Genomic DNA, 18,084 nt, shown 5'->3' with positions numbered 1-18,084 from the left:
AGCACTTAATGTTTCCAATGATAAGAAACTAAAATTATTATGCTCCTACAAGAATACATGAGAAACTGAAGTCCAGCTTATGGCTGCTTATGATAAAGTTACACAATCTCAAGATTAGAATTAAAAACATTATATCCAGTGATGCATAATTGCTATACACTTCAGAAACTGGGCTCTGAACATCACCACTCCGAACAGCATTAAGCTTCAACATTTTAGAACAAGGATACTTGTGGAATCTCTCCCCTACTCTTCCCCAAAGATGTCAAAGACTGAAGACTAAACGTTAATCTGTTTTAATGAGACATCGTTCATAATTTCATAACCTGAGAAAACTTTGAGTGTTACAAATACTTACGGATTTTAATCAGAAACATTGATAACATCAACTGCTAAAAACCTGTTTCTGAACAATGATTTTCTAATAAAGAAAGAAGGAGGGAAGGAAAGAGGTAACTCCATCTCTGAATTTTCATTCCAGGGCTGTCCAGAAGACATCTTTCAGAGGGGTACCCCCCACACCCATGACAACCTGACATCGACCAGCTCCTTCCACTACAGCATGTCCTTGAGGAAGCAGTTCTTCCTGAATGGTCAAGATTAGCACAAGTGTTGCCACAGTAGTAAGTGTTTACTGAAGCCTCAACAGAAAAAATAACACAAAAATGTTTGTGTTTTTCTTTTTTAAAATTGCTTCTTTGGAAAACAGTTTTCTTCATAGGAAGCACAAAACAATATGCTGTCCCAAGGGAGGAAGAACCAAAATGGAAATGAAGGGCCATTGTGACATCCTGCTTTATAGCAGTCTGTCAATATACAATCACCAAGAACAAGGAACTTGGCACTACAGTTGATTCAAAAATGCACAGGAAAACTACAGAGTAATTTCTCAACCCTCATCCAAAACCCATATTTTGCTCCCCACACAAATTCCACAAGTTTTTAGAACGTTCTGCAACAAGAGCAGCAGGACTTCAAGCTTTGCAATCCTTCTCTGTGAACGGCTCAAACACACAGAAGGACAGAACAGTTAGGCATGGAAGAACATGCACTTCCTCTCCAACTTGCAATTCTAATCCTTCTTCACACAACAGTTTAGAGAGAGATTTTGTGCCAATTTGCTCAGTTCTGCTGACGAGGCCCCTGGTCATGGACCATCTTGGTCTGGACCTCGCAAACACCCAAAAAGGAGTGCAAGGTTCCAGACTTGTGTAAGATGACCTCACATCAAAACCTGACATCATGCCAGTCCCTGCAGGCTAGAGACCATTTCCAAACAGAAGCAAAGCTGTTCTTCAAGCCACCAGGAAATAAAATGAGAGAACAGAGAGTGGTTTATCATTTTTTAAAAAAATAACTCCCAAGTTTGTTGTTGTTTTTAAATGATGATAAAAGCAATGCTACAAAAGGAATACCTGCACTCCCTCCCACATGCCTTGAAGACAGATTCTTCCTAAAGATGTTTTCAAATTCCAAAGGGAATTTCCAAGTCTATGCACAGAGAACTGCCACTACTCACCATTTGTAACTTCTATATAGAACAGAAATGCTCCAGTCTGGAAAGGGCTACCAGCAAAACTGCTACTGATACAATGCTGGCCTTTATTATACACAATTTAGGGTATATTTATGAAACAGAGGCCATGTCCTAGCAGCATGATAACTATAAGACAGGGTGCTTTCATCTTAATCTCCTTTCTCTTTTAAGTATCCTTCCCACTAAAGCACACAAGAGAACACTGCCATCATCACCACAGTTCTCACAACCTCACAAACAAAATACCAATGACCACAAAACAGCTGCTCGTTCTGCATAACAGATTTCTGGAGTTTCCACCCAGCAGTACTTCTTTCAGATCTTTACTTTTAAAAGATCCTTTTGCACTATGGGATCTCAGAAGCATGCATCCCTTTAGTAGAATTAGTATCTTGCTGCCAGAGTCTTTTATATGTCAGTGTTTTGTCCATACTCAGATTTTCCAAATTCCTCACCAGTCACTTTTCTAACTAATATTCCTGTGATTCACTATTTACCTTGTCTGTTTAGATTACAGTGATGCATAAAGACACAAAAACTGCAGAGTGCAGAAGAGTACACACCATTTACTGGGGAACTGACAGTACCTCAGGAAAACAATTAAATCTACATGAATCAAAGAATCTTGATGTATCAAAAACCACCAAACAATTGTTACTTACCAAGGAAATACTGATGCAAAGCCAGGCATGGAACACAAAGAACAACCAAAGGAATCTAAAGGACCATTGCAGAGGCAAGAATAACATTGCTCTAAAAGAGGAACCAATACGTTTGTGAACTATATTTGCTATTGTCTCCCTCTTCTTTCACAAAAAAATATGAATGATCATTCATGAAGCTGAAAACGTTACTAAAGCCAGTGGGAAACATTCATAGCTCATCTTGGCTACACTTCCAGTCTTCATTTGAATAATGAGCAACTGCTCTTTGTTAGACATTAATGCTTTTTAATGACTGACTGGTGAATAGCTTGAAGTGAGCTCCTTCTCTGCTGTCTCCTCCTCTTCCCCGAGATCTCCATTGTTCTATTTTAGGTAAGAGGGTACAACTAAACTTCAGTGTTAGCACAAGGGGAAGATGGCACTCTGCAACACTGACAGAATTGTCTCAGCACTCTAATATTAGTTTATTAAATGAACAAAAATAGCCAAGTTAAATAGAAGCTTGTGTTCAGTACAATATCTAATACTGCAATACAATATTTTCCATTAGCTTAATTTTAGAACCAGCTAGAAGAATCCAATTTTAGAAGTTTCATACAATTTTTATTACAATAAGCTTTTTTCAACACGGAAGCAAAAGCTTTTAAGAATTCAACAATTATTTACAAAGGCTAGTTATCCACTTCCTTCATAGTTAGTTACGCTCTTTGCAGAGGCTAGCACGTAAGAGTAATAAAGTTTCTATTTACCCAAAGTAACAGCGGGATACTAAAACAGCAGATACTGAATCTACAGCTTAATTTATCTATACAGTTACAGCAAGTATCAAAAGCTATTTCAGGAAATATCAAGCTTAAGAGTTAAGTGAAAAGTTACTAGTATGCAACAGATTACAAATACAAATTCAAAAGAAATTTAAAACAAAAAAAAAATTCACTGCTTGCTTCCTCATATTTTAGGACATACTGATCACTTAAGGCAGAACAATTATGTCAAGCCACTAAGTGCAAACTGGAATAAGATGATATCTTTCTTGAGATAGGTCGTTAAGAGCTGTCTAATAGGTGCTATAGGAATAATAGCAGAGTTATTTGTAACGTCCTGGCATCAGCACCAAGTGTACTATGTCTAAATTCCAAGAAATGTAGCTTTACAATTAACACAGAAGTTGCTCCTTCCTGATGTAAACCAATATACATTTAGCAATATCCAGCAATAGCTGAATTTCAGTCAACTCATCTACAATTCTGTTTCTCAGCCAGTCAGCAGCTTTTATCCCTTCACTTCATACTTTCAGTTCTTTTACTATCTTAGGTAAGAACAACATATTACACATACATTTTAATTAAATTTTCATTTGTACTGAAGATTACTGATGAAATGTTCCTTCAAGCCCCACTGAGCTACAATTGCTGGCTTTCTTAGACCTACATCACTTAGTTAAAAAAATTCCTAATCTCACCTTGTCATAGAGTAATTACAACCTTAAGAGCAAATGCTGAAAAGCAATTCTATTGTGATAAACAAATATAGAAGCAAAAAGACCTCCAGACAAGAAAAAAAAAACCTTTAGATGTTTTGTCCAAGTAACTAAAGAGAAGTGAGATCAGTCTTCCTTAATACTTAGTTTATCTTCAAAATTCCCCTGTGAGAACAAGATAAATATAGGGAGTGAAGTTCCATTAGTACTAACAGCAGCTACTCTACTTAATCCTTCAGATTTAAGTCAGGGAGAACTGCCTCTGCAAAAGCAAAGACATGCAAGTACAGCAGCTGCACAACAGTAATCTTTCACTTGGTATTTTTATGTTAAACACGTTCAAGATACTTTGCTTTATAACTGATTTCATTGATGGAGATCAAAGAACAAATAAAACTCTAAAGCTTCTTCTATACCTTCAGGTTGCTAGGCTTGCTTACACATACAACCTTTTAAAACATGAAGCAAGCACGTGTATTTCTTTCTTTGTGTACCAAATTCAAAGGTTTAATACAGTCAGATCACAGAATTGTTTAGGTTGGAAAAGATCACTGATCAAAGATCACTGAGTCCAATCATTAACCCAGCACTGACAAGCCCACCATTGATCTATAGCTTTTTCCTCCATCTCCCTAAAAATCTAGAGACTACTTAAGCAGAGCACAGAACAGCTTTGTTACAAATATTATTAAAAAAAAAAGACACAGAACTAGTAATCATCAGATTATGAGAGTGCTCACTGTGCTACCTAGACTTTAAATAAAGTAGCTCCTCTTTGGACTGGATTTGCATCATACAATGCAATTATTCTGTACAAAACCCCTAATGCACTGAAAGGCTCTTTTAATGTTATGGACCAAAAAAAAAAAAAACTTTCATTTTAAAGCTGATAGTATCTCACAGCAACACATGAATTCAAATTACATCTGAAAGCTCGAACAGCATTGTTCAGAAGGACCACTATTCTTCTTATCCTATACTGCAAAATTCTTAATATCATCCAACTCCTATCTCTCAATAAGTTTCATTTTATTATGAAAATTTTCATTTTCTTGAAATTTTCATTTCAAGAAAACAGGAAGGAGTTATGTATGACTTGTGAATTGATGCAGGCAGAGCATAAATGCTTTGTGATTGATGTAAAGGAGTAACTCCTTAGGAATTCCACAGGATGTATCAGCCCAGTACAGAAAAAGAAATCATAAGCAAATGATGCTTAAGAATAAGAAGATAAGCAATCTGAAACAGGTTTAATTTAATATTAAGCTCTTCTCTTAACAATTAAAAAATAAATATTTCAAAGGCAGACTGAACTCTTATTCTGTATCACATTCAAGATCTAACAATGTAAAAGAGCATCTCCCTACTCCCTTCTGCTCAGATATCCTGTTGATGTTTTAAAGATGACATTTAGCAAATCTCTGAATTTTAATTGAGCAGCTCAGTGCAGAACTAAAGGATCTTTTCACCTGTCCATCCAGATTCATATGCACCACTTCCCTTCACAAAAACAGAGCATACTGAAGAGGATTATCTCAAAAGCTAAATATTAAGAAGGGTTCTCTTTTGCTCAGGGAGCAGCTGAAAAGCACATAATCTTTCCTTCAATATCAAGGTGAAATCCTGGGAAGGAAAAATTTGATTTGCACTAAAATACTTGTGATTAGTTGAAACACCTGAGTTGCTCAAGCTAGTATATAATCCCAAAAATATTTTAGTTTCACTGTTATATTTAATACCTTCAAGAACAAAGACAGTTGTGTTTACTATTACAAACAAGGAGACAAAACAGAAAGTTAATGGTGCAGCACTTTGCACCTTTGTGCAACTGCCTCAATAGACAGGGAAGGAGAGCTCCCTGCCTTCCTTCAGGTGTCCTCCTCGACAGGTTTCCCAAAGCCATGACTCAAACAGTGAACAGACCATTTCTGTGTCTTTAATTTCACAGTCTTAACACATCCCTTCAGAGCCTCCTTGTTAAAAGTACAAGTGTCATGGTCAAGGACACACTTTCAGAATACATATCCATCCTTGGTTACGTCCTCAACCTGATTTTTGAAGCTGTCACTTTGCACCTTTCCCAACTCTATCAACTTGTCAATTTTGCAGTTATACCAATGAAATAAAGGTTCTGAGGAAAGATTCAAATGTAAAAATTCTCTGCCACAGCCCAGTGAATAAATGTCTCTGGAGGTTCCCCCACAACTATCATCATTTCATTTCCACACATTCCTTACAATCCACTCTGCTGAACAGCCACATCCCGATGTCCTTTGATCACATATACAAAAACAATTAAAATGAAGGATGAAACTCCGGAGGAATCAGAGAACGAACATAAACCTGGAAGTAATTTCTTAAGCATGACAAGAAAATACAAGTCTTTTTTGTAGTCTCGTTTGTTTCAGTGACTTTTACCACCTGGATGGAGTGCTATTACGGCAGCAAAGGAACCACTGGTGTCGCTATGAGTACATGAAGACATTTGCCACATGATTTACACCAAAGGCCAAGAGCTCCTTTTGACTTTGAGTTATTCTTGCTTCTATTACCATACTCTCTCAAAGCATACAAAAAACCCTCACATAACTTATCTAAAATGTTCTCACTCTCAGCATGCAGGTGCAGCCTAGTGACATGCTCAGATTTAATGCTGTACAAGAAGGAGACACATTAAGACAAGCACATTATTTCTGCAGACATCTTTCCTACTCCCAACATATACAATAGGGGTATATACTTAAACTAGCTTCAAGTTTCCTTAGCATAACAACTTACAAAAACAATTGCTCAGTTTCATCTTTATATTTAAAAACAGCCTTGGAAATGTGTTTAAAACATCCATTTGACCTATCTCAGCAACTCTAAGGTAAGAAGGCATTAACCTAGGAAAACACAGTGAAATTAATTGTCTGTCCTAAGTTGTCCAAGATGAAAAACTGCAATCTTAATAAACAGTACTCAGATCTGTCCAGTTATCTGAGTCTCTCACTGTGTGTTTTTCTCTATTTCCAAGTGTCCTTTAAACACTAAGCAGTGTGTGAGCACACAGGATCTAGTCTTCCACAGCAAGGCACAGCTCCTATCTATAACAGTCATCAGAGATATCAGAACCTCTGACTTAACACTTTCTCATTTTTAGAGCCTTACACGACAACAGTTACAACAGAACCCTAAATAACAAACACACAGCCATGGTTGACTGTCGCCCACACTGTTGAACAATGCAAGAAAGGATCATTTCCCTGACCCTAGAGAGGGATCCTCGCCTGCTCCTGAAGAGAACATGGCACTGCTCCTGCCCCAGGTCTTGGAAACCACAAGGAGGAAACAGTATGGGCTTTCAGATAAGCAAGACAGCATTACAGGCAGTGCCACTTGCCTAAAGGGCTCTGCCTACAACAAGTGACACTGCCGTGCCTTCCTAATTTAATTTTCTCTTTGACTAAGATAGAAAGATGATAAGCAGAAACTTGAAGCAAAGGAACCACCCTTCTGTTCTGGACAGCCTCACAATGTAAAGCTGTATTTTAAAAGCTGTTTGCCACCATCAAATTTTTAAATTTTTCTTTGAAAACATTTAACTTCAGAGGATCCTTCCAGCTGTACTTGCAACATTTACCAGGAAAATTTTACACTTACTTCCCTGAAGAAGGTTATTTCAAACCCTAAAACTAGGCAAATTGATCACTAAATAGCAAAGGTGCATTCAAAGACATTAACAGTTCTGGTGGAATGGGGTTTTGTTTCGGTTGGGTTTTTTGGGGCTTTTTGTGTTTAGGTTCCTTTTTTTTTTAAAGGAAAACATTATATACAAAGATATTGAACATTTTTAAAAATTACATCAAATTACTTACTGCAATTTTTCTAATCTGGAGCTTAATTTTAAAATAATACATTCTACAAGAAACTATACCTTTTTTATATTTAGAGATGTCTGAAGACATTGCTGACTTGGTTGCAGAACAAAAAAAAAATCACTTGTAATTTCCATGATCTGTGCTCATACTTGAACATGCCATTAACTTCAACTCAGTCAATGCCAGTGTCCACCTCTTTACCCTTCACCTTTCATCTTTTCTTCTTCATGCCCTAAACAGAACTTCTCTCTCATTAGAAAAAATAAAAATTCAAATACAGACAGTAATTGCAAACTGCTTTTTAATTCACTCTGACTGCACGTTTCACTCTTGTCCTCTCGCATATTCCATGTCTTGTTTAGGTTGTCTATTTTCAAGAACTGAAAAGTATGTTTCACTTTGTAAAGTAGCCAGTCTAAAAGGGCTGCAAAAAAAACCAGCCAGTGTCTCAAGGCTTCCTTAACAAAAACAATTACTTGTTCTATAGCTTAATTTCTTCCTGTTTCTCTAAAACTGTTAACCAGAGAATAGGCATTAAGAGCACACTTCATTCACAGGGTGACATCCACTAATTGGTCTAAAAGGGGATCCTCTATCAATAAAAGCCAGAAACCTTTACTCCCCTTATAGGTCAAGGGCACAAGACCTCAAATCGAGGGCACTGAAAGTTTAGGAAAAGCACACTTTTTCTCACCTTTCCCTTCCCCTTAAACTACTTTCTAATACCAAAAGAGCATTCAGTGATTTCAGGTCCAAAATTCTGGGTGTGCCAAGTACCACCATTCACAAACATTTTAAACAACTTTTCGCACTGAAGCTCAATTACAGCCCAAATGACAAATGCTCTGCATAGCACAACACACACAGTACGTTCTGACAGAATAAAAATGGAAGTATCATAAGTGGCGTTTCATTCAGCTCAGGTTAAGGATCTTATCTATCTTAGAGAGTGACAGCATAAAGAGGAACATACAGGTGGCTTTGAATTTTAATACGTCGCGAAATAGCGAAAGTTATTTCGCTGCTTTATAATAACCACTTTAAAAGCTCAACAGCGGCAATAAACAACCGCAGCTTCAGTGGGGGAAAAAAAAAAAAAAAACTACACTCGTCCACAACGATTTAAAGACAGAAACGCAAGAATAAGTACAGGAGAGGTTGCACAATAACACATGATCTTCCCTATCACATGCTTGGCAGCGCGCTCGCTCCCCGGCGGTCCCCGGTCAGACCCCGGGGCTGCTCGGCCGCCCGGGGCAGCCCCGGACGCCCCGGGAAAGGGGCTCCGGCCAGAGGGTCGGGGCTCCCCGGGGCTCGGGCGGGGGCTCCGCGGGGACCCGCGGGGCGGGAGCGGTGTTACCGCGGGGCCCGGGCGGCGGCGGAGCCTCTCCCCCATTCAATCCCTGCCTCCCTCCGGCTCTGCCCGGGCGGCGGCGGCCGGGGCAAAACACCGAACGGGGAGGGGAGGCGGCCGCCGGCCCCGGGGCTGCATCCCCCGGGCGCGACCCCGCGCCCCCGGCTCCGCCTCGGCGGCGGCGCCCACACTTACGCTCGAAGTCGGAGTCCGAGTCCTCGTCGCCGCGCTCGGGCTCCTCGTCGCCGTTGGACTCGGTCTGCATGGGCTCCCCGTCGAAGCTGACCACCCTGCGGCCGCCGCCCGCCTCCTGGTCGCGGGCATCCCGCAGGCGGGCGAAGTAGTCGGCGGCGAAGCCCAGCAGGTCGGACGGCCGGTGCCGCAGCACCTCCACCGTGTAGCCCTGCAGCAGCTCGGTGAGGCCCGGCGGGATCTCGATGCTCATGGTGCCGGGCGCCCGGGAGGCCGCCTGGCCTCCCTCCCCTGCCCCGTCCGCGGGCGGCGGTGTGAGTGCGGGCTCGGGGCCTCCGCGGCGGGCGCGGACCGACTCCCGCCGCTCCGGTCACACGAGCGCGGGGCGCGGACGGGAGGGGCGGGGCGGGAGCGGCCCCGCCGCGCAGGCGCGGAGCGGGCGCGGGAGCGGGCGCGGGGCAGCGGCCGCGCGTGCGCGAGGGGTGGGGGGGGCGCGTGCGTCACCGCGGGAGCGGCCCCGGGACCGGGAATGGGACGGGAACCGGGACAGGGGAACGGGCACGGGGCGTGGGGCACGGGGCGTGGGGCCCGGGGACGGCGCTGGCTGGCAGCGTGCGCAGACGGTTCAGCTCTTTGGAAAACGGTTCTGCCCGCGCCGTTAACACCCCTCCCCCGGTCACGGGATTCGGGCTGGGTTTGTGCCGTGTCGGGAAGCGTTTGGACCAAAGCTGGCGGCGGGATAAGGGAAGCCGGGGAGGTCGGCTCGGTGACCAGGCAGGGAGGCCCTGGCCGTCGCTACCTCCTCGTTATTTTTCTCTTATTTCCCGTCTGTGACCTCGTTCTCTCATTTCTTGTCAGAATCACAGAATCAGTTAGGTTGGGAAAGACCTCTGAGATCATCGAGTCCAACCTCAAACACCACCATGTCAACTAGACCATGGCACTGAGTGCCACGTCCAGTCTTTTCTTAAGCACCTACAGGGACGGTGACTCCACCACCTCCCCGGACAGCCCATTCCAATGTCTAATCACCCTTTCTGTGATGAATTTCTTCCTAATGTCCAACCTAAACATCCCCTGGCACAGCCTTAGGCCATGTCCTCTCATCTCGTTGCCAGTCGCCTGGAAGAAGAGGCCAATCCCCACCTGGCTACAGCCGCCTTTCAGGGAGCTGTACAGACTGATAAAGTCTCCCCTGAGCCTCCTTTTCTCCAGGCTAAACAACCCCAGCTCCTCAGCTGCTCCTCATAGGACTTGTGCTCCAGACCCTTCCTCAGCTCCCTTGCCCTTCTCTGGACTCACTTCAGCACCTCAATGTTCTTCTTGAAGTGAGGGGCCCGGAAGTGGACACAGGACTCGAGGTGTGACCTCACCAGTGCCAAGGACAGAGGTTTTCTTTCCTCAAGGTGCCTGTCAGGGTGTTTAAAAGGTCCCCCAGGAGCAGGAGAAGTTGTTTTTCTTTGACCTTGGTCAGACCCAATCTAAATTTCAATCTAATTCTTGGTAGCAGTTTGATTTAGGACCTCCCACCCCTCTAGTTTCTTGTCAGAATTAAGGCATTAAAGAACAATTCTTAAAAGAAGTGAGCACAAGAGAAGGAGCATGCAGCTCTTCACACCTGAATAGAGCCATAATGACATGGTGGCAATAGCTCTGATCTGCTTAATAATAAACCATTAAAGATGAAGAATTTCAGAGAAATTGAAACACAGAATCATAGAACGGTTTGGGTTAGAAGGAACCCTAAAGATCATTTGGTTCCGTGGGCAGGGACACATTCCACTAGACCAGATTGCTCCAAGCATTGTCCAGCCTGGCCTTGAACGCTTCCAGGGATGGGGCATCCAAAGCTTCTTCGGACAACCTGTGCCAGCACCTCCCCACCCTCTCACAATTGCTTATATGTGTGAGCTTTGGAGGTACCCGTTTGTATATTGTTGGATGTGCTTTATTCAGATTTTTACTTGTCTTCATTGCCCAAAACCTGTTATCTGTGTGTTTGGCAGATGCCCAGGGGAAGGCAACGGGCTGTGTGGCATGGAGCCATCAGCCTTTAAGGTTTGACGTTGCTGGAAACCTCGTCTTGGGAGAAAACAGTCCTGTACAAACATGAGTCAAGGGGAATACGGATGTTGGCTTAGTGACACCGCTGCACGTTGTCAGTGTAAATATTTTTATTTAATTCTTCTTCTGTTTCAACAATAAAAGAGCAGAAATCAACTTGTGCTCAAAATACAAAATTTCGCTTAGAAGCCCAGAATTGGCTGAGGCAGTGTACTGTGTTTTGGTTTTGTTTGCTCATGTGCCAGGGTCCCCTTGCTTATCCAGATGGTTCTCACCACACTCCCATACAAAGATATCCTGTTCATGGCTGCTGCATGGAGGGCACAGCAGTGGATCCCAGAACACCCATCCAGTGCTTTTACTTTATTCTCAGCAAGGGGTGCCAGTTGGAAATCTCATGGCACTTAAAAGGTGCTCGCTGTAATACAGGTCCCATATTTTTATGTGGAGTAAAATTACATCTTGTATCCATACAAAATTAACAAATTTTTAAAATGCACAGGAGATAGATTTATCTCACCAGTTTATCCAATATTTTGTATAAAGCCATTTCTCTTAATTTTTATTCTTTTCTACAGCAGGAATAACAGTTGCTGTATCCTCTTTTTCAAAAGATAATTGACACTGATTTTTTATTTGCCACTCCTACAGTGTTATCTGTCTGGTGGTCTCAAACAATATAAGAGCGCATTTCACTGTTCAATATACCTTCTTTAAATACTGACAGAACTGATACAGGGAAAAGGATCTGATCAACCATAAAACTGTATCTGGTTAGTCCCCCACAAAATAAAGATTTCTGATGAGATCTTTCCTTTGCCAGTTGGGTGCTGAAGACATTGCTGGTGGTGAGGAGGTAAAAATGAAAGGTAGAAAGTGCTGTAGAAATGGAAAAACAAAATGCCAATAAAAAGCACTGGCAAGTAGCGTCAGAGGAAGAAAGGGAAAGTCTGATTCCAAGGGAATACACTGATTTTTCTTTCTCACTCTCTTTCACAACAGCCAGCCACCTGACAAAAAATTGCCTGCTTTTGGCACCAGTCAGCTCTTATATTAGCTTTTAGCATTTGTTGGCAATTTTCTCTCATTTGTGCCTGTGGATATAAATCTGGTTATTTATTTGAGAAAATGTGTTGCCAGTAAATAGTGTTAAGTCTCTGAAGAGCTGCATTGTATTGGCCTTCTGATATTTATATGTCCACACAGAGCTAATCAGCTTCAGAGGAAAGTAAAGAGCAGAGCAGTGTTTAGCCTTCTCTGAAGGTCAACGGACAAAATCAGAAGCATCCAAGGTCACGTGAAGCACATTTTCAAGTTGATTTACGCCACAGTTTACCCTGTTTCTTTATACACTTTTTTTGTGAGCATCAGAATTGATGGCACAAATATGTGAGAAACTTGTCGGCGATCAAGTTAATTGTAATACTGCCTGCTGCGCATACATAGAGCTCATCATACGCCTTCTTTCACCCTGAATTTGCATAACTTTTTTAATTATTACTATAATAAGCATTCGCATTAAAAGAATGGTAGAAAATAAATTAGGAAATGCACTTGCAGCCTTAATTTGATCCCCTTTATAATAACGTTTTTAATTCAGGCAGCATTACCAATGCAATTTCTTTCCACTGTCTTCATGGCACGTTCAGCACCCACTGTGGAGTTAGATAAGACTTGTGTGGCTGATGAAGTTGGTCCCCATAGCATTCCTATCAAAATATATATATTTCAGTATCACATTTTCTCCTAATAATTTCTTAATGTTTGAAAAATATTCCCATATTTATCACGTGCCTGTGCTCCCAAATATTGAGGTCTCTTCCCTTCACTCTGCCTGCCCTACCCAGTGCTGTGTGACTTTGATGCACCCTTAATGAAACTGTGATGGAGCTTCAGTGCTTGTCCTGCTGGCAGGACCAGCCGAGTTGCAAGCAGAAAAAGCAAAATAGTCTGTGTAGTCTTGCACAGGGATAAAATAATCAGATTAAACCTCCAGACTGGCTCCTTAAAAAGTAAAATAAATCCTTTTATAACAAGTAATAATTCACTTCTCATAAACTTGTCAGCACCAGCTAGAGCTCAGACTCTATATAAACATACGTACATCTTGGATTAATTACACTTGCCTTCAAATTCCGTACAAGGATAATGCAAGAAAACACTGAATATTCTGATGGTTGGTATTAGTGAACACAATCTCTTGTTTAAGGGGAATTGGATTAATTACCTGGAGTAGAGCTGTTGTGTGTTGTTGTAGGAGACACGCAAGCCCCCTCAAGCTGGGCATGTCCCACACCATTACACCACTACAGGTAGGTTCAGAGCCTTCTGCAAACAAGGTGAAATCCTGCTCTTGCCCTTCTGCTTCAGCCTTCTCAAAATAAAGGCCTTACAGTCCTACCAGTCTCTCCTCCAAAAGCAGCTGCTTCATCCCCAGAGTCACATTAAATCCTCCTTTCTGTACCTGCTCAACTTTGCTGTGTCTTTCATGAGCACTGTGTGCAGGTCTGGTCTCCACATCCCAAAATGTGGGCTCATGCTGGTTTTACACAGCTGAAAAATGATGCTGACTATTTTGACTATTTCTCTGACACTTTTCCTTGGGTTTTTTTTTGGCTGCCACATCATTGTGAACTGAAGGTATCCAATCTTCATTTTAAGACATAAAGAGATGAAAAAATTCCCACTTCCCTTTTTCTGTTTCTCCAGTGACTGACCACCCTCATTGTAAGAAACATGCATAGTTTCACATTTTAAGTGTTCTATGTTTGACATTCAAACTTTGTTCTTCTACCCAGTGCTTTCTCCTGTGGCTGTAAATGTCCATAAACATCATGTAACTTTGTGCATAATGTACACAAACCTTCTGGATTTTTCATTTTACCAAAAGAAATAGTAAAAAAACCCAAAGTGATCCCAGGCTTAGCTACCAGGATACAGAGATCCTTCAACACAGCGTGCAAGATGAAACTGCTTCTCCTGTCTCTCTTTGGTTTTCTTCCTAGGCAAGTGCTAAACCTCAGAAACCAAACTTTGGTTCTCTAACCAGTCAGTTTGCTTATGACAGTAAGCAAGAATTAGTATGCATTTTTGTTAGCCTATAGAGTTAGTAGTTTGAGTACTGTATATTTCAATAAATCATATAGGACTGTCTAGCAATAGTACAAAGACCAGAGAAAAAAAATAAGCTTTTTGAAGCTGACATACGTTACCTTGACATTGCCTTTAGTCCATCAAAAATATTTTGGATAATTCTTGGAAAGATACTTTGCTGCATTTGTTGATAAATTTCAAAGTATTGAGTTGGGAGAAACACCTGTATAAATGTCCACATTTTCATTGCCATAATTTAGTTTATGAACACAGAAAACACTGATTCTGTTGGTAGCAATTACAATTTTTCAGGCAGTAGAAAACATCAACTTTAAAATGCCAGATTTTGTAAAACATTTGTCCTGGCTGTTACCTAGATGTAAAAAGAAATATCTCTGTTGTGTCATACTTATGACATAAAATGGCACATGTTTGAATCTAGATAGAAGTAGTACCTGTGACATAAGATGTGTGGGATGACCAGGTTTAAACTACCCTGAGCAACACTAAGTAGCAGATGTAGAGTTTATGGTTCCCACATCAGAGAAGCCCTAAGCAACAGCACTTTGGTGTGTAAACAGGGGATATTCAAATAAGGACTGAGCTAAGCAGTTGGTTCGTTTTGGTTGTAGTTTAGTTTCTGCCCCCAGCACTGAAAACTTACATGAAGAACTTCTCCACTGAGGTTGGTGTGAATTCTGGGCAGAGGGAGCTGGTGGAAACAGACCTTTGTGCACATCCTGCAGTAGCCAGTCACTCACTGGATAGCCCTGATCCTGCTGGATGGCTCTGTCAGTGGTAGAGTTCATGGACATTGCTACTAAATAATGGTAAAAGGTTTTTAGATTGTTTTGTTTTAAGAGAAGAAATAAAATTAACCTCCCTGTGAGTTGTTCAAAGACTAATCTAAATCCAAAATATCAATTACTGTCTGTGTTTTCCAGCAGCACCTGTTCAAACACAAGTTTGTTGAAGTTAAGGGGTTTGTCACACCAAGAGCTCTGACATTTATTTCTTCCTTGAGCCTTTGCTCATAAATCTGGAACTGTCTTTTGCTGTATGTAGATCCTTGTCTCCTCCCCACCTTCTCACATTTCCACCTGACACAGTTCAGGTCATGAGCATTTCTCTACTGGATCCCAACCTGCCACTCCCCAGACACGTATTGCTCTGTCACTGTTGCTACAGTTCGTGTTTTCACATCTTCTGTTGTCACCTTTGTCCGTTGCTTGTTATTAAATATTTCTCACACTTGGCATTTGCCCATTTGTCATACATCTTCACCAGCTGCTTGTTAAATAACTGTTGCCCTTCCCAAAACTTTGCCTCTGAGGTTTTACCCCAAATTCATAACCTATCTCTCACCCCATCTTGCTTAACTCCCCCGGTGGGGCACCTTCAGCCTCCTTCCAGACTGAGCCTCAATCTCTCCCTCCTCTTGCAGTGCCTGATCCCTCGCTGAAACAAGAGTAACAGCGTCTTTGCTCTTTGACCCTCTTTTATTGGCACCACAAGAAGCCATTAACACATCTTCCTGTCTGTTCCCAGTGTTTGTGCCCTGCTCTTTAATACCTACAGATCCACCCCATGCACAGAAATGCTGTACACAAACAAGGGACAGTACTACAGTGGGTGGTACATGAGGGGCTCATTCTACCAGCTCAGCATGTTGTGTTAACTAATTACAAGTGTTAAAATTGCAGTATTAAATGTAAATTGCAACAGTAATAAATGAGCTTTATCCACCAAATCCCCAAATTTTTATATTTCTCTCTGAAAGCCCTTTTATGAGACCTATTACAGCTGTTAGCACTTGTTTTAATTAAACTCATAACGCAGCATGAAGCTCAGTTAACCAGTTTTTAGTTTTCAGAGAAAGTCAGTAAGAAGTTGGTATTGCATTTTTCTGTCATGCTTCACATCCTGTGCTTTGGGTACATTATAAAAATGTTGACAGAGGATTCTGTATCTCAGGGGAGGATAAGGGAGACATGAAACTTCTTACTTCTAGGCTGTTTTTTCCAATTCAGTTTAGATTCTTAAATTTTATAAAAGTATTTGCTGTTTGACTGCATCCTGGCTGTCTTCATTCAAGGAAATGGGTGGTCTCAGCATCTAAGACAGAGGATTATAAGGCCATCTCACCATGTTCAGATCCCTCTTTGTCAGTCTCAGCAAAAAACTGATTGGTTTGTAGAGCTGAAAAATGCTTGCTGCCTTCAACTAGGACTTAAATCACATCTGCATCGGACACTGATTGGATGGGTGTTCCGTGTACATGCTGCTCCTGAGGGGTTTTTTTGTGACTTTAATTCCCAAAGCTATCAGCCCAGAAGAGTTGCATTAGAAAAAGGAAAAGAAGAATGTGGTTTTAGAGAATGCAACGGCACTGCCTTTTGTTGCAGCTGCTTCGAAGTGTCTCTCCATTGACACCTAGTGTCCGTACGGGAAGATCTTCATAGCCGTGCTGGCAATATTTATCTCTAAATCTTTAAAGATCTTTTAACTTGTGTAGTTATTAAGAGCTCTTACTGATCAAACCGAGTCTCAGGAGGTGAGACTGATGGTGCAAATACAGCAATCTCCCTGCTCCTGACAGTGATATCAGTGACATCCATACATGACTATGTTCTGAATGGCTCTAGGAACCCATTCATTGCTTTGCAGTGCAAAAATATTATCCTTTTACAAGGTGTCCTGTGAATATATGTAAAATACCTTCAATCTCTATATCTTTCCTCACAGCATCATTGTGAACTAATGAATATTTAATACTAATTTTAGGAAGTATAGTACTTTGTTGTCAGGCATTGTTCTAACTATCTTCAATTAAAGATGATTCTTTTTCATTGATAGAAATCTCTTCATTGCACTCCATTTTATCACTAAAAGCTATTTAATAAAGAATTGTCTTTATTTTTACAATAAGAGTTATATTCATACTTATTTATTTATACTGTAGAAATCCCAAGTGTTTGCAAAAGGATTCGTTGTTCTGCAAATCTTGAACTGTGAGCAATTAATCATGTTGTTACTGTACACTTTGCTCCATGAGCAACTCTGCCTCTGTGGTACTTCCTCCTGCTCCTTCAGTCAGCCTGAAGTGTTTATGTTGGGGTGTGCATGCAGGGGCTGTGCCAGAATCACAGCCACACCGATGTGGAAAAGTCTTTCCCTTCCCTGAAAATTCTCTGTACATTCACACTTTGATAACTTCCATTGTCATCTGTTTACAAAGGAGGTAAATCCAAATAAATTCTGTTATGAAAGCTTAACAAGATACATTGTCATATTTGCATTGCAACTCCAGGAAAAGATGACTGGATCAAGGATGCACAGCAGGCACAGCTGCTGTCCATCACTGATTCTGTGTCGTCAAGGGGCTTGTGGACTCCATCATTTCTTGACAGTGTTTTGTGATTCATTCCTTTCCAGCGTTTCCTCAATACCTCATAAGCTCTAAAAGAGCTCTCTCTTGAATTGGTGAAATAGGTGGCATAGAAGGATCTTGTCCTTGCTGGCATGTGGAAGCTACTAACGTGCAAATAATAGATCTTTGCCTTGAAACAGCAGGAAACCTGCTGAAAAAGAGCTAAAACAGCCTTGAACTTCTTCTGTGAAGGTCAGAGGAGAGTGAATCAATATTTCCCACCATTTCTGGAAAAGGAGCTGTCATCAGTTTCTACGGACAGTCACATATTTTCCCTCTTTCTCCTTTCAGTGTTCTGTTATTTAAAAATACTCAACAGTCAGAGTCTGTGTTGAAAGAACTTGCTGAATCAATACATCCAGAATAGGAGTGACAGCATCACTAAGATGTGTCCTGCTTAGATTATTCA

General features: G+C 41.4%; 1 protein-coding gene across 1 annotated transcript in view; it reads right to left on the bottom strand.

Annotated features, from left to right (window-relative positions):
- The window catches only part of PRKAR2A (protein kinase cAMP-dependent type II regulatory subunit alpha), a 60,029-nt gene extending 50,672 nt beyond the window's left edge, over positions 1–9,357 (bottom strand). The window contains exon 1 of the mRNA XM_017820600.1: positions 9,092–9,357. Within this exon, the coding sequence (XP_017676089.1) occupies positions 9,092–9,341 (250 nt within the window). The 5' untranslated portion in view covers positions 9,342–9,357. The remainder of the gene's footprint in view (positions 1–9,091) is intronic.
- Positions 9,358–18,084: the final 8,727 nt, after the last annotated feature.

This window comes from Lepidothrix coronata, unplaced genomic scaffold, assembly GCF_001604755.1.
Source record: "Lepidothrix coronata isolate B3197 unplaced genomic scaffold, Lepidothrix_coronata-1.0 Scaffold84, whole genome shotgun sequence".
In the NCBI taxonomy this organism is placed as follows: Eukaryota; Metazoa; Chordata; class Aves; order Passeriformes; family Pipridae; genus Lepidothrix; species Lepidothrix coronata.
The sequence above is the reverse complement of the archived record's forward strand: the minus strand, read 5'-3'. Positions and strand labels throughout refer to the sequence as shown.